The 22,444-nt window shown below is 32.1% G+C and overlaps 2 protein-coding genes and 1 pseudogene across 4 annotated transcripts; 1 reads left to right on the top strand and 2 right to left on the bottom strand.

Annotated features, from left to right (window-relative positions):
* Positions 1 to 2,354: 2,354 nt before the first annotated feature.
* LOC120149838 lies at positions 2,355 to 3,270 on the bottom strand. The gene is made up of 3 exons (XM_039162546.1): positions 2,936 to 3,270; positions 2,647 to 2,852; positions 2,355 to 2,573 (listed from the first exon to the last, which is right to left on the bottom strand). The coding sequence occupies exons 1-3, from the start codon at positions 3,032 to 3,034 to the stop codon at positions 2,387 to 2,389; spliced, it is 492 nt and encodes a 163-aa protein (XP_039018477.1). The 5' UTR covers positions 3,035 to 3,270; the 3' UTR covers positions 2,355 to 2,386.
* A 5,573-nt stretch (positions 3,271 to 8,843) lies between these two features.
* Positions 8,844 to 12,520, top strand: LOC120149837 (annotated as a pseudogene).
* Positions 12,521 to 14,019: 1,499 nt separating this feature from the next.
* On the bottom strand, positions 14,020 to 20,127 carry LOC120149810. 3 transcript variants are annotated; one of them, XM_039162518.1, is made up of 8 exons: positions 19,874 to 20,127; positions 19,334 to 19,737; positions 18,805 to 19,203; positions 16,855 to 18,196; positions 16,146 to 16,237; positions 15,831 to 15,972; positions 14,194 to 14,885; positions 14,054 to 14,104 (listed from the first exon to the last, which is right to left on the bottom strand). In XM_039162518.1, exons 1-7 carry the CDS (start codon positions 20,037 to 20,039, stop codon positions 14,203 to 14,205), a joined length of 3,228 nt encoding a protein of 1,075 aa, XP_039018449.1. In that variant the 5' UTR covers positions 20,040 to 20,127; the 3' UTR covers positions 14,054 to 14,104; positions 14,194 to 14,202. The 3 variants fall into 3 exon arrangements, with proteins under 3 accessions (XP_039018448.1, XP_039018450.1, XP_039018449.1); XM_039162517.1 differs by having other exon boundaries at positions 14,020 to 14,885; XM_039162519.1 differs by lacking the exon at positions 19,874 to 20,127 and having other exon boundaries at positions 14,020 to 14,885; positions 19,327 to 19,450.
* Between the last annotated feature and the right edge of the window lie 2,317 nt (positions 20,128 to 22,444).

The following is a 22,444-nucleotide window of genomic DNA, read 5'->3' as shown; positions in this document are numbered from 1 at the left end:
GTCTATTTGGGAGCATGGTTTCATTAACTGGGGAAGAAATGGAAGAGATCACTGGTGATTCGAGGCTCCATTCACAAACCCGAACGATCGGAGCAAGGAAGATCGAACGATTGCAGTCCTTTTATGACAATTCGAGCGGTCAAGTAGTAGATGAGGATGCGAGGATAAACATACTCCGACTGTGGCTCGATCAAACGGTTCAATCTCATGTGATCAAAGGTAAAGGGTCAGTATTTTCATTTTCATTTCCAGTGATTCAGTATAGTTGAAGGCTGCCATGAACGTGAAAGTGAATAGGGTAAATAAGAAACTAAAATATGTTATGTACAAGGGACCCATCTTTTTAATAGCCAAACCCATTTGCTTATGCACCCACATGTATTTGGGGTTATAGAGTGCTAAATCTTGGTGAAATCCTTCCATATTTGAACATCATTCATTTTGGTCCTTTTTTTTTTAATTTTTAATTTACTTATTTTTTTATTTTTTACTAACCTTTATTTATCCTTGTTATCTATTTTATTTATTTATTTATTTTGTTATTATTATTATTATTATTATTATTATATTAATATTTTTTTATTTTACAATCTAATAATATTCTTGATCTTTTTAGGAGAATTTTGTATTAATCAAAGATAAGTAATTCAAATTGATTTTTTTTTAAATTTTAATTTCAATTTCAATTTTTCGCAATTAAAGACAACCGACAAATTAATTGGTACCGAAAGGGCGGTTCAAGGGTGCTAATCCTTCCTTGACTGTAACCGACTCCCGAATTCGACACATTTATGGTAAAACGCAGATCAGGTAAGATGGTGTCTGATCTACTTAAATGTTTTTAAAGTGATCGGTGGCGACTCCAACCCACTCATTTCAAGTCGAAGCTCAAGTTCGGGGCCCAACCGAAAGAAGGCTGCGACAATTAGTATTTGAATCTAATACCTTTAAAAATGATAATCATCCCTACAACTACTAAGATAACTTGATTTATGCTATCGAATTTTTTCCCTCTCTTTCTCCTGTATGATTCAATCAGTAATTCAGACTATTATAATATACAAATATCAACCCACAATTATATGCCCACAAAAATAATTCATCACTTATATGAAAGAATATAAAATACAACTTATTAATATAAGATTAAAAGAATAATATAAATAAGTTGTAATAATTTTTGTATTCAAAGTGTAACTTTTTAAGTAAGATATGGTAACATTTTAAATTGAAACAAAAAATATTAATTTCTGTATAATATTTTGTTGTAATTAAAGTTATTATAAATTGTATAACTTCTTCAATTGTAAACCTAAAATTCACTCATATATAACATTTTAGGTTACAACAAAAAATGTTATAAATTATATAATTTCTTAAATTAAATACGATAACATTTTAAATTAAAAGTTATTTTAAATTAGCTTTAAATTAGATTATCGTTAAGTAAAATTATCCCATTTGCATAGTTTCAACCCATTGCATATATCTAAGATGGCAAAATAATTTGGATTTAGTAAGTTTTATTCAGTTTGTTTTTATATAAGATAAACTAAATTTAAAATGGGATAAAATGATTTTTCAACTAAAATTTGTAGTTTCGGATTAATATTGAGTTAGTCCAACCATGCTTTACATTGAAAAAGAAAACTTATCAAAATACATTGTTTTCAATTTTATAATTAATTTTACATATTTTAATGAGATGTTTTAAACTTTTATAAGATGTTATGAAATTTTAATTATTCTGATATATTTTAATAAGATTCATTTATATTTCCTTTAAGAATTTATGATTTTTTTAATAAGGTGAACACCATAATTTTTTATTTAAACTTTTGAGAAAACATGATTAAAGTTGGAGAATTTCTCTTCTTTTAAGGGTTGGATTTTAATTTTAAATTATTAACTAAACTTAATTTAAGGACGATATCAAAATGAGGAATATAAAAATAAAAAAAAGTGTCAACAAAAGCTGCTCCGCAAGATGAATAATGGCATCAAAAGAAGATTTTACAAATGTTTATACGGTAAAATATACGTTTAATAATTCAACTCAACTATCATTTTGTTTCAATTTGATCACTCAATTATTATTTATTTTCAAAATAATAATTATTGTTCTTTTTTTGTTTTATTTTCATCAATTACCGTTAAAAAATTAAATAAACTATTGATATAATATTTTTTTTAAAATTTAATGATGAGATGAAGATATATGATGACAAATCAACATTATCAAAATATAATGTTAAGTATAATTTTAAAAATATATATTAACTAACTAAAATAAAATAAAAGTGATAGTTGAATTATAAGCATGTAGCTTACCCATGTTTTACATGTAGTTTCATAGTGACTGTTGACCCAATATGACATTCCATTTTTACTTTCCTTCATCACTAGCTGCAGTAGCAGAAACGTAATAAGCAACCGAAAACAGCCCATGAACAAAACACAATATCCCTCCGATGGACAGGAAATGGTGGTGCGTCAGCCCACACGACGCCTTGGACTTGTCGTTTTGTAGTATCCCTATCACCAGCGTCCCCAATCCCACCATCAATATGATCCTGTTCAACCCCCCAAATACATCAAATATCCACATTCAAAGAAAAAACACGTAAGGAAAATGTGGTGTCTTACCAAGTGAAGAAGAAACATGCGACCGAGAGTTGCGTATTAGCGGATGATCTGTGGAACTCTTCCTGAGAACAAACACACATGCACCCACCGAGCAGGTTGGCAAGCACATGGGCTAGAGTCAGCAACGCCGCTGCACCCAACGCTAGCTTGAATGCATCACGGCTCGGGTCTTTGCACTCGAATATCCACAGCCTTAAGTGCTTAACCTTAAAAAAACAAATATTCACAAACCAACAGAAGTAAGAAGTAATAATCGATAGAGATGGAATCAAAATGCATCACAAGGCACCTTGTTTTGTGCAACTTCAGCTTGGATGCCAAGGATCCCTGCTCCAACATCCATGCCCACAATCAAAAGACAAACAACAACACCTCCCATTTTAACCATTTTTATTTCTTTTTCTTTGTTTCTTTAGGGAGCATTCGAAGATGGGGAGAAAGGGTTGTGGAAATATATATAAAGGAGTAGTAAAGTTATAAAGCAGGTACTGTGAAATGGGATTAGCTGGTAATGCTATAAGAAACCTAAAAAAAAGCTTCTTTTGTGAATACAGTGCTCTCTACTTTAGTGTTTGCTTTTTTTTATCTGCTTTTAGATTTCTTTCTTGTCTCCAGGATTCCTTTGATGGGATTGTATGAGAAAAGTCGGACTAATATACGGTTAATATATGATGTTATCGGATATATTAAAATATATTTGATAAATTTGGTTTAGCGTTACCGGAAATATCGAGTAATAATAATGTAATAGGTGAAAATCATGAAGAAATATTAAAAAATTTGACAACCGGCAAACTTAGCTTGTCGGTTTGTGTAGATACTTTATAAAATTATATTGATCCATAACAATATAACAGGTAAAAAATGACAAAACCGGTCTATAAATGACAAAACAGGTAAAGTGCTACCATATATATTGAAAGTGTCGATACTTTATAAAAATGTATCGATCCATAACAATATAACAGGTAAAAAAATGACAAAACTGGTTTATAAATGACAAAACAGGTAAAGTGTTACCGGATATATTAAAAGTGTTGATACTTTATAAAAATGTATCGATCCATAATAATATAACAGGTAAAAAAATGACAAAATCGGTCTATAAATGACAAAACAGGTAAAGCGCTACCGGATATATTGAAAGTGTCGATACTTTATAAAAATGTATCGATCCATAATAATATAACAGGTAAAAAAATGACAAAACCGGTCTATAAATGACAAAACAGGTAAAGCGCTACAGGATATATTGAAAGTGTCGATACTTTATAAAAATGTATTAATCTATAACAATATAACAGGTAAAAAAATGACAAAACAAGTCTATAAATGACAAAACAAGTAAAGCGCTACCAGATATATTGAAAGTGTCGATACTTTATAAAAATGTATCGATCCATAACAATATAACAGGTAAAAAATGACAAAACCAGTTCATAAATGACAAAACAGGTAAAACGCTACCGGATATGTTGATAGTGTTAATACTTTATTATAAGTATCGATACTTTTAGAATTTAAAAGAGAATAAGTTATAGCGCTAATAAAGAGCTGATACTTTATAAAAATGTATTAATCCATAACAATATAACATGTAAAAATATAACAAAACCGGTCTCGAAATGACAAAACAGGTAAAGAGCTATCTGATATGTTGAAAGTGTCGATACTTTATTATAAGTATCGACACTTTTAGAATTTTAAAAAAAAAGTTATAGCGCCAATAAAATGTCGATACTTTATAAAAATGTATCGATCTATAACAATATAACATGTAAAAATATGACAAAATTTGTTTCAAAATGACAAAGCCAGTAGTAAAAAAGTGTGTTTGTGTGATCATCTTTATTTCAGAATTTTCATTTTTAATACAAAAAAGTTAGATATTTTAAGCAAAACTCAGTAATAAAAGAATAAAAACTTTGCAGTAACAAAATAATAACATTGGGAAACCCACAATGTTATCAGTTTCTCAAATAACAAAAATCCAGAAAAAAACATCTCTCAACGCAAATTTATGATATACTCTTATCATCTCCATAAGATAAAATTAGGTCAATTTTAATTTTATTTTTTTGATCAGGATTTTGTGTCATTGAAACTGTTAATTGAAGAACTCAAACTGATGCACGCATAAGTGTCGATGCATTTATGAAAAGTATCGATCCAAAAAAATTGAAATCAATAATTATTATGTAACAGGTAAATTTACAATGTAACCGGTAAAAATATATTGGTTAATTAACAAATAGGTTTACATTATGTATCGACACTCTTTAAATATGTGTCGATACTTTTTTCCCAAAATAAAAGCACAACGAGGTGCACGCATAAAGTGTCGATACATTTAAAATTATATTAATCCCAAAAACATCAAAACCGATAATTATAATGTAATAGGTAAATTTGAAATATTACCGGTTTAAATATATCTGTTTAGTTAGAAAATAGGTTAATATAAGCGCTACCTATTACATTATATAAGCGTTACCTAATATATTATTGTACTTGATAATATTTTCGATTAAATGATATAACATAACCGATCTAAATTTTAATCATTTACTTGTTTAACAGGTCACGCCGTTTTTTAATCATTTTGTAGGCGACGCACAGCCGAAGTTCCCTCCTTTGATGGGGGAACAAGAAAAGTAGGGCATAAACCTGAACTGTGTGTCCAAGTGTTGTGTGAATTTTTTACTTTTTTTTTAACTCATCTATTGTTCATAGTGTCAGAAAATAAGGAAAATGTTGTACCCTAATATTTAAGCTGATTGAATGTTACATCTTAAAAATATGTATTGGATACAGTTCAATGTAATGTTTTACTACAGTAAACTCATATTCCAGTTAAAGAAAGGTGCTTTGTGGACCCATGAGGAAGAAATAGGTAAAATATGAGATGTGAAAATCGGTGCAGCTCAGCTGTAAGTCAAATTTCAAGCCTTGTGCAGTGTATGCCTACTACCTCATCTAATTAATCAACGTTTTCACACAAGGAGTACAAGATTGTAAGAACTAACGGCACACACTAACGAGTTTCTCTTTATTCCATACATGCAAAGAAGATGGAGAAAGGGATAGTTAAAACATTAAATCCCCAACACAGTTCAGAAGGAGAACTGCTTCACTAGGCTAAAGTTATTAACAACGTTTGCTTTTACGAAAACCATAAACTTCAATGAGAAAAAAATATATAGCTAGCAAAGATCAACGGAACATACTCTCCACGCTCATCACACCAGTCCATGTAACAATGATATCTTCAATCCTACAAAGAGCATGAGAAAAATTTTACCACAAGAAGCATTTAAAACATGAAAATACAAGAATATGTAAAGAACATATATGAGAAGATTATCTATTTGGAACTCTTCATCAGCTTCCCTTGATAGAGAAACTGGTAAATTGACCTGTAGGAGAAAACATCAGAAGTCCGTCATCAGTATCAGTTGACATAGATAACTCAGATGCCTCCTTGAGATTGATATCTCTGCGTTTTACATATGTCGTCACGAGACCAAGAATTGTCACTTTTCTTCTTCTTGTGATCCATGATCAAAGCAAATTGGTTGAGAAAATGAAGAAAGAAAAAAATTTGAAGAGCAAGTATTTCATTATTATAATATAATAGTATGTAGTTGAAGGGGAGAAGAAGCAAACTCGAGCAGACACAGTTTCCCAATTACTATGATATCGGAATATCTGACTCTAGTTATGACTCACCATGCCGAGAATCAGATGGAAAAAAAAACTGGTGGGACCTAAAACTCAAGAAAACTCCAACCGTTTCAACAAACAGCTTTTCAGTGTCTTCCATTTCCATATTCCCAGAGTTGAGCTTAGTGCTTTCCAAAAACTTGTAGAGTGACTTAGGTTGGGTATCCACAATGATGCTGCACTTTTCCTTGTCCAAGACCTTCACTTGTTTAAACTGTAACGAAGAAATATATCGTCAATCCTACAAAAGGGCATGAGAAAATTTTTACCACAAGATGCATTTAAAACTTGAAAACACTAGAATATGGAGAGAAGAACGTAAATGAGAAGATTATCTATTCGGGACTCTTCATCACCTTCCCTTGTTAGAGGAACTGGTAATTAAATTGACCTTAGGACTGTGGAGCTTAATCACCAAGTGAGTTTTCTTTGGACTGATGGAGCTTCCAGAGTAAACTGTAAAATCTTGATGCATGATGATGTGTAAGTGCCCTAATTCTTGGTGCTGGTGGATTTTTATTATTCAACTAACAGATGCAGCATTTGATTACATTGAGAGGTTGCAGTTTCTTTAAGTTTCAAATTACTATGTTCGATTGATATGTAAAGGGTAATATATTTTTGGTTTGATGGTAATGCAGGCATTATAACAATGCCTTCTATGCTCGGGAGGGAGGAGTGAGCACTGAGCAATGCATAGATGAACCGGCTAGAGCTAGAGCTGCTTTTCCTTTTGGATTTTGGGGTCTCGGTTAGGTCCCCTGTTTTCAAGAGCTATTGCTTCCACTTGGTGAAAGAGATGCTGATGGACGGCGCCGGTGGAGGGCACATAGTAGAAAGGGGAATAACAAGCCCCGTTGCCATTGACGATGTGACCGAAATATCGGTCGACAAAGATAGTTGAAGTTTTTTCGCCCCCTCGAACGGAAGACTAAACTCTCTCTTGTTTGCTGCGAACATGAGATAATATTCTCTAGTCAAGTCTCATCCAATTGTCAATCAAGCTAATCTATTTAGATTCCACCGTATATATTTTCATACTAATCTATTTAGATAAGCTAATCTATTTAGATTCCACCGTATATACTTTCATACTAATGAACTAATCAATTAAAGAGTCTAAATCGAATCTTTTCGCAATCACCTTCTCAATGTACACTGTTAAAATAAGCTGAGGAAATCAACTTGCATAAGCAGAACCAGGAATTTATTAAGACGGATAACATAATTTTTATTTTTCATAAATACAATTTTTTAAATCGAGGGGACCGTATAAAATTTTCTTTTTCTGAAAAACATATTGTTAAACTTTCCCCCCCCCCCAAATGAAGTTCCGCCAATGCACGCTTGCATGTTCCTGTTGAAACCAGGAGAATTAGCACAAGACGGATCAATCTATCAACGAGAGGAAACCGACATTTCTCTTGAGTAGATAATTTGGTATTTGGTTGGATATCTAAGTAAAAATGTTGTAACTCGCAAGAAAACCGACACTTTTCTTGAGTAGAGAAATCTTGAGGATAATGTTTTCTGATAGGAAAATATATTCTATCAATATAATAATCTTTAACGTGTTATATGCCACATCAACTTCTAAACACCGAGTACAATTTTGGCTTTGTACAAAAAAAGTAGGCATGAAAAGATATGTTGCATCTTTTGACGGAGAACACATTAACTAAGCAAATTATTGAATCAGAATTAAAAAGGAGAGTCCAAGATTTTAATTTCCTTTTTCTTTTTAAAAATAGATATATAAATATTCTCTTTTTTTCTTCTTCTCTCAATACACATTAATCTAAATTTAATATTTTTTTAAAATAATGAGTATGCAATTACTCCTCTTTAAAGTTCAATATGTTCGTCTTTGATTCAGATCAGAAAATTTGAAAAATTATCTATAATTTTATGATCGATAAAGGATAAACATCATAAATCAATTGATATGCTTTGAGTCTTTATATATTCTAAAAACGAAAACTAAAATAACCCTTCGGTTTTTGTTTTCGATTTCGTTGATGATCCATATCCACATATCACAGCTCTTTTATTATGCAATTAGTAAGTCAACTAGTTAATGTTCGTCTCTAAAATTTTATAAATTCACTCATAACATAAAATGTGATGTTCGTCCCTATTTTGCATATTATTTTTGTCATAAGACCGAGGGATGAAACTGCATCATTATAACAAAGGGAAGAACATAATGGAGATGACAGACAATCATCTACAAGCAGTTGAAAAAGAGAACAGTAAACTAAAAAAAAAACGTTAATGACAAATAACTTAATTTTTCAAATTTTAATAATGAAAAAATTAAAACATTAAGGACCGTTTTGTAATTTACCAAATAAACGAAATGGTATAGATGAAACATACAAAACTTCAATAAGCATGCGCCTCTTTCGCACACAACGAATCCCGTAATTGGAACGGTTTATACGATACTATCGACTAGCCCACTCAACCCAGTCATCTCGCCCAAGTCACCCTGGTATAGGTTCTTTCACTAAATTCCCTCCCTGTTTTTCCTATTTCCAACAATTCACAGTCCTTAACCCCCGACAATTTATCACTTTCTCCTCACCGTCGTCAACCGTCTCAATTGCAATCTCAAACTGTCGGCAATGGAGTCGATGCCAACGGAATCGGATCATCCGAGCAGCGAGGATTTTGTGCACATCGACAACACTAACCCTAATGTTCCGGACGCATTGAGCGATAGCATCGTGAATGTTGAAAAGGAGGAAGAGGAGGAAGGAGAAGAAGACAACGAAGAAGAGATACAGAACGAGGGTTATGACGGAAACAATGATTACGATGTTTCTACGCAGGACCGATCCGGTTCCTCCGAGGGCAGGGAGCTCCCGGAGGAGCTTTTGAGGAGCGTGATGGTTCTCTCGTGCGAATCTTCCGCCGATGGCGGCGATTGCGATGTGTACTTGGTTGGGACTGCGCACGTCTCTCTGGCACGTGCTGGTCATGGTTTCTGTTTGGTTTAACGAGAAAATTCTGGATAGAATTTAAAAATCGCGGTTCTTTTTTTTCTAATTGAGCTTAAAGGAAACTTATCTGTAAATTATCTTAAAGTTATATGTGATAATCTTGGATGGGCAATAAGTATTGTAGAAAGAGATTGATATTTACTCATTGTGGTTTTGCAGGAATCATGCAGAGAAGTTGAAGCTGTAATCAGTTGTTTGAAACCACAGGTGCTTCCCTTCTGAAACTAATTAACTCTTGATTCATGGATGGATCATTTAGCAGGTTAGCTGCCTGAGTTTATATTGTAGGCTGACTTGAAACTCGCCTCAGTAATTAATTTGGACTTCGAAACTCACATGCATTTTTTTAAAATAAAATTTGTTTCCTTCAGGTTGTTTTCTTGGAGTTATGCTCAAGTCGAGTTGTAGTGCTTACTCCGCAAAATTTGAAGGTTTGTTCTTTCTTTAGTAAATTCTTTGCTTTTAAGGAAAGGGGGTTAAAGTAAGGCTACGTATATTGAATTTGGATATTGAAGAGAGTTTTTGGTGCACTCTTTTGATATTCTTGTGCATTCTCTAATTACCCTTGCATAACTTAGTTATGAAGGCTTTTTTTTATTGTAAAACTGTTAAATTTTCATCTTCTAACTTAAATCCATCGACTACTAGGTACCAACCATGGGAGACATGATAGATATGTGGAAAAAAAAAGCATAACATGTTTGGTATCCTTTGCAGCTGGTTTCTTGCAAAGGTACTTGTCTCTTAGTACATTTTGTTCATGTTCCTTGGGGATTGTTGTTGTTCCCTGGCTGAGTAAGCAATTTATGTGTCCTAAATCATTACCGATACCGATAGGTTGCTAGTAGGCTTGAGGTTTTCCCTGGTTCTGAATTTCGTGTGGCATTTGAAGAAGCAATGAAGTATGGTGGCAAGGTGATTCTGGGCGATCGTCCTGTACAGGTAAGATGTTTCACTGGTTACATAGTAGGATCGCTTCCTAAAAGAAAACTTTATGGTTTAAGTTGTTGGAAAAACATTAATTTACGTCCAACAATCTAGTTATTGTTCAGAGGAGAGTTGTTGGGAAGGTTGTCACATTTTAAATTTATGTTTCTCAATAAATGAAGTTGGACTGGCATTTCTCAACCTAATTGCTTTAGGAAACCCTTAGGGTGCATTTGGGTGGAGGAATACTTCATTACTGGGTGATTATCTTTTCCGGAAAACTATTCATGCATTTGATTTGCAAGTATTCCCCCCAGGTGGTAATGATACGTTACCAACAATGCCAACTATTCATAAAAATTGATGGGAATGCTATTTCCACATATTAATTGATTAATGCACGATTCGTAGCATTTTGGACCATATTATCCTAAAATAATTTTTTTTGGTATCTGGATCCTCATCTTCTCTATTTATTTATTTCATGAATAAACAAAATTTCCCTAAAATAATTTGATTAATATTTAAGGATTAATCAATAGTTTTCAGTTTTAACAATGAAAATTTTTATTGACTCTTGACCAAATTGTTTAAAATGTCAATAGTTCGATTAGTTAACCAAATAATTTGGATTTGAGTAAATTTATATTACATGCCTACCAATTAACCAAACAAGTTGATGTGACATTTCCAACATTTCCAATGACATGTCAAGTAATGTTACATTCTGGTAATCCTATTCCTAGAGGTATCTTACATTACTCGAATCAAACCCCCTTATAGTTTAAACGCCTAATGTTGGTTGCATGATAATGTGCTTAAGTCTTTCCGCACATTCCAAGTATGGTGTATTGGTGGTACCATGTGTTGCTTTGCTACTGTTTTCTCAACATTTCATGCTAGGGAAGCTCTTTATGTACATTTATTTTTAATCATGACCTGCAAGCATTTTCAAAGATTTGATTGGATGAAACAGGTTACATTGTGCAGAACCTGGGGGAAAATGCCACTTTGGCATAAGATAAAGTTACTGCATTCCTTACTATTTCAGGCTGTATTCTTGCCAAGCCCTGACGAACTTAACAAAATGGTGAAGTTCCTTTTTTTTCTCTTATTTCATCACCAATCAAATTGCTTTCTTTACATTTTCATATATGAAAGCACTTGGAGTTATGGAAACTAAAGTCCTTATGATGCTAAAAGTTGTATTATATGTTCAGTTGAAGGACATGGATGATGTTGACATGCTTACTCTTGTGATCCAAGAAATGAGCAAGGAATTCCCAACTCTAATGGAAACTCTTGTACATGAACGAGACCAGTCAGTATTCTTTTGCTCCCTTAGATGCTTATCAAATTATTTGTATTAGATTATGTTACTTGAACTTTAATTTTCTAAAGCACCATTGTCCAGCACATATTCAGACATAGATATAGGGGCATGACCTTCCAAATATGTGTATATATATAAACTAGGGAATATTGACCTTACCTCTTTTGTACACGTACCCATACCCAACACATTGAGTTTGGTTAACTTCGGGTATCAATGCTACTCTTTTGGACACTTTCTTGATTACAAATCTAAATTGCATTGTTTTCTTTCTCCTTCGAAATTTTATATAACCATTTATGATTTAAGTTTGCTTGTGTAGTTTTTTCCCTAGCCTTGCTTCATATTGTTGAATAACTTGTCAAGTACTATTAAGCCTTTTCATTTTATGCTTTTTCAAGCACATATTTTATACTTGTGTTACTCGGTGTGTTTGATCTTGTGTAAACATTCAGGTTCATGTCATCCATGTTACTAAGAACTGTGAGTGAGCATAGTTCAGTTGTCGCGGTTGTTGGTAAAGGCCATTTGCAAGGAATTAAGAAATACCGGAAGCAGCCTGTTTTGATGGATGATCTAATGACAATTCCTTCACAGAAACAGACAGTTTCAACCTGCAAAATTCTCGTATCCCTGGGCATCGCAGTCGCTGGTGTGGCTATTGTTTCAGGCATACACCTTGCAGGCAAGAAATAATACTTAAATATCATTTTTGGTTGAGCAAAACACGAATTTTGGTGAAAAATCTCGCCTTAAGCTTCATATATGAAGTTTTAAAGTTCAAACTCCATGGAGCTGACAGATAAGATAGCCAGTTTATTTCTCAACAAAAATTGGGAAAGAGAAAAAACAGAGGCTCTGATACTTGGCAGAAAAGATTTTGTTCAAAGCAGTTTTGATCATTTTGTTGATATTTTTCTTCTTCCAGAGTTTTAAACTTTTTTGGTTTCCCCTCAATTTTGGACTGCAAACTATTTTCTTGCCTTCACTTATTACCAGCTTTACTCATTGCTACTTACATTGTTTCTTGTTGTAGTTTTTTCAAAGCGTTTTTGTCAAAGTCCATATAAGATAAAATGTCTATTTTAAACATTATTATAAAATTAAATACATTAATTTAAACTATATTTAAAATTTAGGGTAAAGTATGCAAATAGTTCCCTGATTATAGGATATTGTTTCGCTGAGTGCCTTGATTATTAAAAATTATAAAATGATTCCTGAATTATAAGGTGTTATTTTATTGAGTCTTTCGACTATTAAAAGTACAAAATGGTCACTTCACTATCTATATATTTTAAACTTGTTATTTTTTGTTAAAAAATAATGACAGTATGAGCTGAACGTTATTTTGTTAACCGAATATTTCATCTCACTCATTACATAATAATTGAAATATAATAATTTGTCTCATTAGATAAATTTTGATTTTAAAATTTAAATATTCAGTATTGTTGTTAAAAAGTATTTTCAAATAGATAGTGTTTATTTTAAATTACTTTTAAAGACAGAAAAATGATAATACAAAAGAGAATAAATAAATAAATAATATTGTTTAAAAACATTTGAATTTTTAATTTTTTTTTATAAATTTCATATTTTGAAAAAATCTTATAAAAAGTTAAAAAGCACTTTGAATTTGAAATTTTACTTGTTTTTGTATGTTTTGGTTTCGAAATTATTTTTATTTCTAAAATACTTTTGAAAAATAATTTTATTAAATTTCATGATTTTTAATTTAAAATTAAGCACTATCTAATTAGTTTTCATGATGTTTTAATTTAAAATTAAGAACTATCTAATTAATTTTCATGATTTTTTAATTTAAAATTAAGCATTATCTTTAACAATATAATTGTAGTAATAATACATCTAAGTCTCAATTGATCGAACATATTTTCTTTTCCGAATGTATATTTCATGTTTGATTGTAATTTTTCTTAAATTAATATATTTTTCCATTATTTTTATATTATGGGATAAGTCACATTTTAGCCCCTAAATTTATTCAATTTTTATTTTTATCTCTAGTTTTTATGGACATTGTTATCTAAATTTCTCTACCTTCTTCATATCAACACTCTTTTGGTAATTGTTTTTATTTCTATAATTTTTACAAATTTATATTTCTCTAATTGTTATATATTTTTCTAATTTACTACAATTTCTTATATTTTTATGTTTTCTTTAAACATTTTTATTTTCTTTGTAACATTATTACAAGAAAAGGTACTAATGTGAGAAATCTAAACAAATTTAGGTATTAACGTGAAAAAATAGACAAGTTAAAGTCCTAAATTGGAAAAATGAACCAAATTAGAGACTAAAATGTAACTTATCCCTTTAGCATTACCAGCAACTAGATTGCATCATTTAGAGAACCTGTGAAAAATGAAATCCAAAATTTCAAAGTACAGTTCCATCAAATTTGGTTACAATTGAAAGTTTAGTACAAAAATCTGATTTACAAAGCTTAGTGAAGGCAGGTTTCTCACTGAAACAGGTTACATTAAGCCAAAGTCTCTGTTGACTTCCCGCTCTGTCCAACTACGTTGACATGCGGAATACTCAATTCAACGGCCAGTCTAAGCTCTTATTATCATTGCTTACGGTCCAAGCACCTTCCCCAATCTCCTGTAACAGTTGGTGTCGGCCCCAACCCGTGTAGCCGAAGAAAAACCAGTAGTCATTGATCGATTGATTTCCGGCCTTTAGCTTTTCAATACTAGCAACTGTAGCAAATTGATCGAGAAAGTAGGTGCCTGGAGACACTTCGACATACTGAGTTTCTCTTTCGCTAACTGTCCTAGTTAAAGCAACGAAGGGCATCCCACGTCTTAAAACGGGGCCTCCAAAAGAGATAGGAGCCTCTTTAAGGAACTCTAAACCTTCTTCGAGTTGATCTAGAGCATCCCATTTGATTTGCTTGTTAAATATCAAACCCTGAAATCCAGCTTCTTCATCTGCCTTCACAATGATAATCTTTGAATTATCAAATGGGATGACCTCGAGAAGTTTATCAGTGGCAGTAAGGATCGAACCAACAACCACCTCAACTATGGCTTTATTCGAGATAACTGATACGTAAGACCTAGACTTGCCTCCATTGTATTTAGCAACTCTTTTCGGGTTCTGGTTTTTTAATATAACTTCATGAAATTTGTCCTTGGTAGATTGACCTTCCTCATAAGCTGCAACCCTAGGTGAATCCTGCTTCTTCCCATCCACTTCGGTACTCGTCCATAATATTCCTACCAAAACCGGAGAAAACAAAGTATATGGTTTTCTCATAACCAGAAAAATGAAACAAAAAACAGAAAATCAAAAAAACCAAACGACACCTATTCAATGCACAAAATATAATGTTGTAGAGCATGAGTGTTCCTTCGATGAAGTTTTGATTTAGGACCCAACTTATATGGGTTTACTATATATATATCTGTATATATATAGGTTTCAACAGAACTGAAAAAGTATAAATGAGCACTAACAGCAAATACAAACTCACATTCATTGCTGAGGGGTTTAAAATGGAACTTTAAATTATTATGAAGTAAAAAATCGACATAAATTATTTAAAGCTTAAATGGACAAGTAGAATATGCTTTCAACCATCAACGCCAGAGTTGCATTTGCCTACAAAAAGCCTTAAAATAGAAATGCTAGAAGACTCCTTTCTTCATTCTTGCGGACAAAAACTAAGCGTCATTTTGAAAGAAAATTGAACAAGAGATCTTACAGTGCCTTCACTGCTATTATTCCCCTTTTGGAAGCATAGTAGATGCTAAAATGATAGTTTATCAATTGAAAAAGAACAATCAAGTTGAGGAGGCTGAGAAAATCTAACATAGAACAAAGATAGAAGAAAAACAACTAGAAATGAGGGAACTACCTTCAGTTATGGACAGTAGAACGAGAGTAATTTAAAATTTAAGTCACTATTAGATATATAAGAGAACCAAATAACTAATTACTATAGTGGGGACACTTGAACCGTGTAGAGTTGGAATAAAGGAAATTACAAGTACACCAGAGAAATTAAGTCTACACTAACAGGAAATGTTTAAACAAGAAAAATAAGAAGATAAGAGAAAAGGGTATAGTGGGCATGAAGAACAATTAAAAGTAGGTGAAAACATCAAACCTATCCGTTTCCTTCAAAGATTAAGAGATGTACACATCAACGCAGAAGTTACCTTTCTCGCTATAGAGATGATGGGAATTACTTCCATGACGAGCTATAAACTTGATTATATTGGCTACTGATATATCTCCATTGTAAGAGATAACCGTTTCAGTTTCAGCTGGGAATAAGATCAGAGCAGGATAAACTTCCCTCTGCAAAACCCCAGATTTATTGACGGTTAACAAAAATATATAAACATAACAAAAATTATTCTTTTTCTTTTGCAACAATGGATGCATACAATCTCAACATAGTAGAGGATAGGAGGATTGGGAAAAAGGACTACCGAATTTCACAAAGAATCAGAAAAGAATGTAAAATTAACCTGGTTTACTGATTCGAGGATTAAACTGCAGTCATTCATTGTGCAATCCATCAGATAGATGAATGGAAGTTTCGTATTATTCATCGAGTTGTCTGCCACAAATATAACACTAGTCAATACATAATTATTTAGGAATGTTTTCCCATTTTAACATTCTTTCTACCAAAAAAACAAGAAAAGAAGTTCTTCCATAATGATAACAATAATAATAAAAATGACTCAAATACTTCATAAACATGAAGCAGCATTTCCTAGCAGAAAGCATATAGAATAATTCGCCGATTTAATCAATTTTTATTTGTCAAATTGAAGATACAGAGAAACAACATATTAGGTGTTTATCTCATAATGGCTCCGAAAAGGAACCCTGAGAAGCATGCCTACTAAACTAATAAAACTAGTTATTATACGGTTTTCTGAACAGGATCTCTGTACTGCTGCTCAAAACATAACACAATTCCAAGATAATCAATCAATATCCTTGTTCAAAGACAGCCAAATGTGGCTCTCAGTCTTACATGCTTATTTACAAATTCACACAATTTTTATTCAAACTATCAAATAATATGCCTACTTATTTATTTATTTATTCTTTCTTTCTTTCTTTCTTTCTTTCAATAAGGTGTACACAAATAGCTATAGGTCTAAATATGACAAGAAGAATAAAGTATTGAATATCAAATTAATTATAAATGTGAAAAGTAGTTACCAGCATCAAATGGTGCTTGCCCTTTCAAAGAGCCACTTTTCAACATTTTCATGTAACCACTTAGGGACCGATGTACTTCACGAACAACCAACTCCATTCTCTGGCAAAAGCCACACCAATTACTACTAAAAAGTACAACTATATCCTCACTGCGAGCATGGGCCGCATTTCCACAGTTAGATTGGTTAGACCCAAAGACAAGCTTGGTCAAAGTATGCATCGTAACTTGAGGGATGGAATCCATTTCATGAAAATCTAGATTAACAAACGGCGGAGAAGTAGACTCCCTCGGGCTGTGAAGAACAGGCGCAGAGCGTTGATATGGAACAAGACTTCCGTTAAGATATTCATGAAGAAATTTAGAAATTGGCATGTGACTTAAAATTGTATCTTCGGAGTAGACATAATGATGCTGAGATCTAGGATCAACTAAAACCAATGATGGAATTGTTGATCCACCAGTCAAAGATTCAAGTAGTTGATAGTTATCATCACATAAGAAAAAAGAACCCTTAAACTCTTGAACTTGAGGTTCAAGTAATTGTTCCGAATTCTCTATATCTGAAGAAATTGTCTCTTTTGCTTTTAAATCCCCAGCTATATCTAGCTCAAGACCTTCCATAAGTTTGTCAGATTCTATAGATATGAAATGTTTACTTTTATCAGAAGAAATTCCCTCGTCTTCCTTGTATGGAGAAGAAGGTCCAACTTTAACACCAACTGTTTGTGTTTTTTCCTCACGCACCAAAGCAGATTCAGTTTCCATTGGTAGACTCTGTGGATCAACAATATCAATTAAAGAAGCTTCCTGAGATGGTGGCAGTGAGGCATCATTAGATTGACCATCAGTTTGTGAAGGTACTTCCTGGGCTATTTTAATATCAAGATCATCTGATAAGAGATGAAAGCCTAATTCCTTAGCAAGTGAGCTCAATTTCGTATCTTTCTTTCTCTCAAGAAGATAAGCTAAGATCTCTTGCAAAGACTTGCCTTGCAAATCTGAGGCTATATCATCTAGAGTGACATGCTTACCCTCATTTATAACCATGAATGACATCTTATCCTTTGACTTAATCTTCTGAGCAGTTTCAGATAGATGTAGTCTTGGATGTCTTGATGTACCCTTATAAGCTAGAAGTGATGACTTGTCTTGATGTTGAGTATTTTGTGAACTCATCCAATCTGAAATCTGGTAGTGAAGCGCTACTTCTCTAAATGCATCAAGAGCTTCCCTACTTTTTCTTCTAGTTTCTGATGTCTCAGATGATCTATCAACAAAAAGGATTACAGATGGCTTATTTGAAGGTAAAGCAAGCGGAAGATCGTGGCCATCAAATTGTAGCTACATTGCATGGGAAATGAGTGAGGCACAGATAGAAAGAAATATAATCAGTATAGGAAAGACAAGCTATAAGGAAAATTAGAAAATAAAATCAATATTTAAAAAAAATAACCACATTGCATGTGGATTTAATTCATAGGAAATAGGCAAAAAAAAATGGCAGTTGGACTGCCACCCTTGAGCACGAAAATCAATTGTACTACATGCATGGTAATTATACTATGCTTGCTCATAGTTAACAAATGTATTGTTAAGGAGCCTTAGACACAACTAGATAGCAGTAATTCCAGTGGTGGTACGAAAGATTCCGTTAATCCACTATGCTTTAGTAATAGGAAAAATGGGTAATTGCAACTTCAAGTTAGAGCCTTTGGAGTAGAGCAAGGTGTAACAGAACTGGCAGAAGCTTACTATTCATGTGTCCAACCTATGATAAGAAAAAAGAAGCAAATACTGATGTGCTCGTTTTATGCATTTCAATGTCATACAATCAACCTAAGATTATTCTGTTCCCACCAAGCCTAAAACACCATAAAGAAGAAGGTATAAACCTAGAAGGCTTTCACCACAATCTTTTGGAGGCCACTGAAATGTAGAAAATCTCATACCTCGCGAATGACTGAATTGTCTGTCATTAAGGCATTCTTGAGTTCATCCTCATCTTTAATAACTTTTGAACAACCAGGACATCCTTTGAAGTACATCACTGCCATCCATGTACCAGAATCTTCAACACCAAGCAGTGACATCAATGATCTCTGAGAAATCAACCCAAATCTAAGCCTTTCGGGAGGAACTAAGAACTCTCTTCTAACATCAATCAACTTTGAGAAAAATGAATCAAATTGCTTATACTCTTTTAAGGTACAGCTCAATCCAAGACCAAATTGCAAATTTTCACTCTCCCGTGAAGAAACACTATCATTTACCATACTAAACTCGGTAATCCAAGGAATTTCAGCAATCCCATTTTCAACACCACATTTCAGCATCCCACTTTCCATTTCCTGAATTTCAAAAAAAAAAAAAAGGTTAAAGCAACAGTACCTCTAACCCCAATCCAAAATGTTCTCTTCATTAGTTAAATAAAATAAAATTAAATCTGGAAATGAATTGTACAAAGAAACTACCAGCAACCTTAGGCGTCAAATCAGTTCCATTATTATTGACCTTAGCCACTAACTTGGGAGCCCAACCGCAAAATTCAGCTAAAATCAAAGCTTTGTCATTTGATTCGAGAAATGATCTCAAGTCCTCCTGAGAATTAAGGGGCTTTAAAGGAAGTTCTTCGGCTGAAGCAGCTGACATATAAGGATGAATAGAGTTCAATATACTTTGAGCTCGAAGCTTTCCTTGGTACTTATAAGATACGGAGTGATCATAATAAAACACCGTTATTCCATCCGAAGCACCAATGGAATCGGCCAACATTTTCTCCGTGTTTCTATAAATAAACATCAATTTCAAGGAGTCAAACTCCGTTGACTTATCGGCAACTAATCGGGACACTTCCCGCATAAGGGACCGGGACTCGCCGCACCCTGTAAAACAAATGAGAAAAACGTGATTACAGAATACAAATTTAATATATAAATATTCATATTCGTGATCGTAAACTGAAATCCAAGAAAACAATTTGATTTGATTTGATTGAATTGAATTGAATCTGTAGGTTACATGGAACAGTAACGAAAAGGAGAGTGCGAGGGTGGCGACGGATCTGAGAGGAGTAGTTTAGGTTGGTGAGGATCTGCCATTCCCCCACGCCGTTTGATGCGCAATCAACGGATGACAATAACGCGAGTGAAATTATCAAAATCGGGATCGAGAAAATGTTCTTCATCGCCTTCACGATTTATGTTGCGACGAACACAAAGACACCGCTGCTGCTTTTTCCCAGTTCCCCAGCCCAGGTTCAACAGGCAAAGCAATGGAGACCCGAGTTTGGGATCGGGTATATGGGTTCCTCAGTTATTCGAAACCCAGAATCCATTTCGAATAGATGGGTCAGATATTATTTCTTAGGATAAACTATTTAAGGATCGTTTCAATTTTATTTGTTTTTTATCATCAATTTTTTAAAAAATATTGTAATACCTTCGAATTTAACCTTTACATGTCACTGAATTTATGAGTGTCACACAGAATTGTTAAATTTATCTAAGAATTCACGATCTTAAAAATACCACGTGATAAAAAATTTCACCACTCAAAATTTTTTGTACTCCTATTTTAATAACTAGCATGTAAAATTTTTATTTTACTTACTAAACTTTTGATTTGCTCTTATTCTAATCATTCGACTGTTAAATAATAAACGAGAGGGTGACATGGTAGTAACATATATTGAGGTGATATGTTTTCTTTTGAGATAAAATTCATGTGTCATCCATATTATTTTTCTCTTCTTCCTTCAAGATGAAAACATTTTCATCATCGTGTCATTACAATATTATAATTACTTTTCTCTAACATCTTCTCTTACTAGTAACAAACTCGACACATTATCTCATACCACTCTATCAGTTTAAATTTTACCTAAATCACTTTAAAAACTCATAAAATCCAATATGAAACTCAAAACTCATAAAATTCCAAAGCACTTTGATCAATAACGTCCATAGTTTGATCGGTGTGTAGTTAAGATATACAACTCGTTTCCTCATTTTCCATCATCCCACCGTTAGGATTTTGAAGAAAATATTTCATAATCAAGAAATCAAATTGCAATCGAAACTAATTGTTTTTTTCACAAAAATGAAAGAAATTTTTGGGCTTATTTCATAATTTTCTTTGAAAATATTCAATCATAATGTTGTTAAGTATTTAAGTAGTAGAGTAGCTAAAATAGAAGCAAATGGAAATTTTAGTGAATAAATTTAGAAATTTTAATTTTAATTATCAAAATATGAGTGAAAATAATTAATTTATAAATGTTACTACTTAAAAGAGAATTATAGAAATTTTAGTATCATGAATTAGTAATCAATATTAGTCGGATTAACTTAGTAGACATATAACATTTTTTTTTTTTGGAAAATCTGCATACAATAATTATTTTTTTTATTAATTTACGATGAATACAATATATATTATTTCTGTGATTGATTTAAAATTTATTTAACAATGGATGTTTATATACTCGTATAAATTACAGATGTAATATTGAACTCAAAATCTAAAATGATAACGATAATCCTTTAATTATTAAATTCATTTTTTTGTAGTTTGTACATAACAATTAATCTTAGATGAGATACAATCTTATAAATTTAATTCTCGCTCTCCATAACGATAAAAGAGTTCTTTCAGTTAATACAAAAATTATGATTCTTAACCCCATAAATTAATAACTCCTTCATCCTCATTGAAATTGATAATCTTTCTTCTGGTGTAAAGTGAGGATTTAAAATTCCAATCTATATTTCACAAAGAATACACCAAAAATCGATTAATTAAACTATTCTAAATTTTCACAATAAATTTATTTATTACATTATTTTGTTTATATTATTAATAACTATGGAGAGTGGTCGTGGGGCTTAAATGTCATGGAATATCGGTTTATGAAAGGTCATGCTAGAGACATACATTAAAGAAATATTAAAATTTTTGATGCAAGGTGCGTGGATGGATAAAGTATCATCGATGATATCACATATCATCTGGTTAATTCAGTAAAATTGACATTTTCATTTTGAACATATTCCGAGAAAACGAAATGGAGTTGCTGACGGATTGACAAAGATGACATGGAACTTGCCATTCGGACTCCATAACTTTGAAGACCCTCCGACGGAGATAGAAAACCTATTGATGAAAGATTGGAGAGGAAACATAGTAAACTAGCTTTGATATTTTTTCTACCTTTGTGTACTAAAAAAAATTATTTATTTAATTTTCTCAAAATAAAATAAAAATATAAAATACTATTAAACATGAAATTAACATTTAATTATGGTAACCAGAAGTACTTTGATTTTTTATTATTAGGAAATACAATTAAAAGAATATAAATTTGTAATAATAAAGAAAAATAAAATATTTTTATTATATTGAATTTTATAATGTTCATGAGATGGATAAAAAATATTTTATGTAAAAAGTATATTTTTAAAAATTATTCACAAATAATAATAAGTAAAGTAATAAAATATTTATATAAAAATTATTTAAATATATAAAAATAAAAATATTTTATAAAAATATTAAATATTATTAAAAATATTATAATTTTTTCAATCAATT

The sequence above is a fragment of the Hibiscus syriacus genome, unplaced genomic scaffold (genome assembly GCF_006381635.1).
Source record: "Hibiscus syriacus cultivar Baekdansim isolate YM2019G1 unplaced genomic scaffold, ASM638163v2 tig00111008_pilon, whole genome shotgun sequence".
Taxonomy (NCBI): domain Eukaryota; kingdom Viridiplantae; phylum Streptophyta; class Magnoliopsida; order Malvales; family Malvaceae; genus Hibiscus; species Hibiscus syriacus.
The sequence above is the reverse complement of the archived record's forward strand: the minus strand, read 5'-3'. Positions and strand labels throughout refer to the sequence as shown.

Bases quoted from the DNA above. Each gene is read 5' to 3' on its own strand.
- LOC120149810 (XM_039162517.1), bottom strand. From the start codon at position 20,039: ATGAAGAACATTTTCTCGATCCCGATTTTGATAATTTCACTCGCGTTA. The intron at 16,238-16,854 runs GTAACTACTTTT...TATTTGTGGCAG, and splicing joins GCAAGCACCATTTGATGCTG to ACAACTCGATGAATAATACG. The intron at 14,886-15,830 runs GTAACTTCTGCG...CGGTTTTGGTAG, and splicing joins TCATCTCTATAGCGAGAAAG to GAATATTATGGACGAGTACC.
- LOC120149838 (XM_039162546.1), bottom strand. From the start codon at position 3,034: ATGGTTAAAATGGGAGGTGTTGTTGTTTGTCTTTTGATTGTGGGCATG. The intron at 2,853-2,935 runs GTGCCTTGTGAT...TGTTTTTTTAAG, and splicing joins CTGAAGTTGCACAAAACAAG to GTTAAGCACTTAAGGCTGTG. The intron at 2,574-2,646 runs GTAAGACACCAC...GGGGTTGAACAG, and splicing joins GCATGTTTCTTCTTCACTTG to GATCATATTGATGGTGGGAT.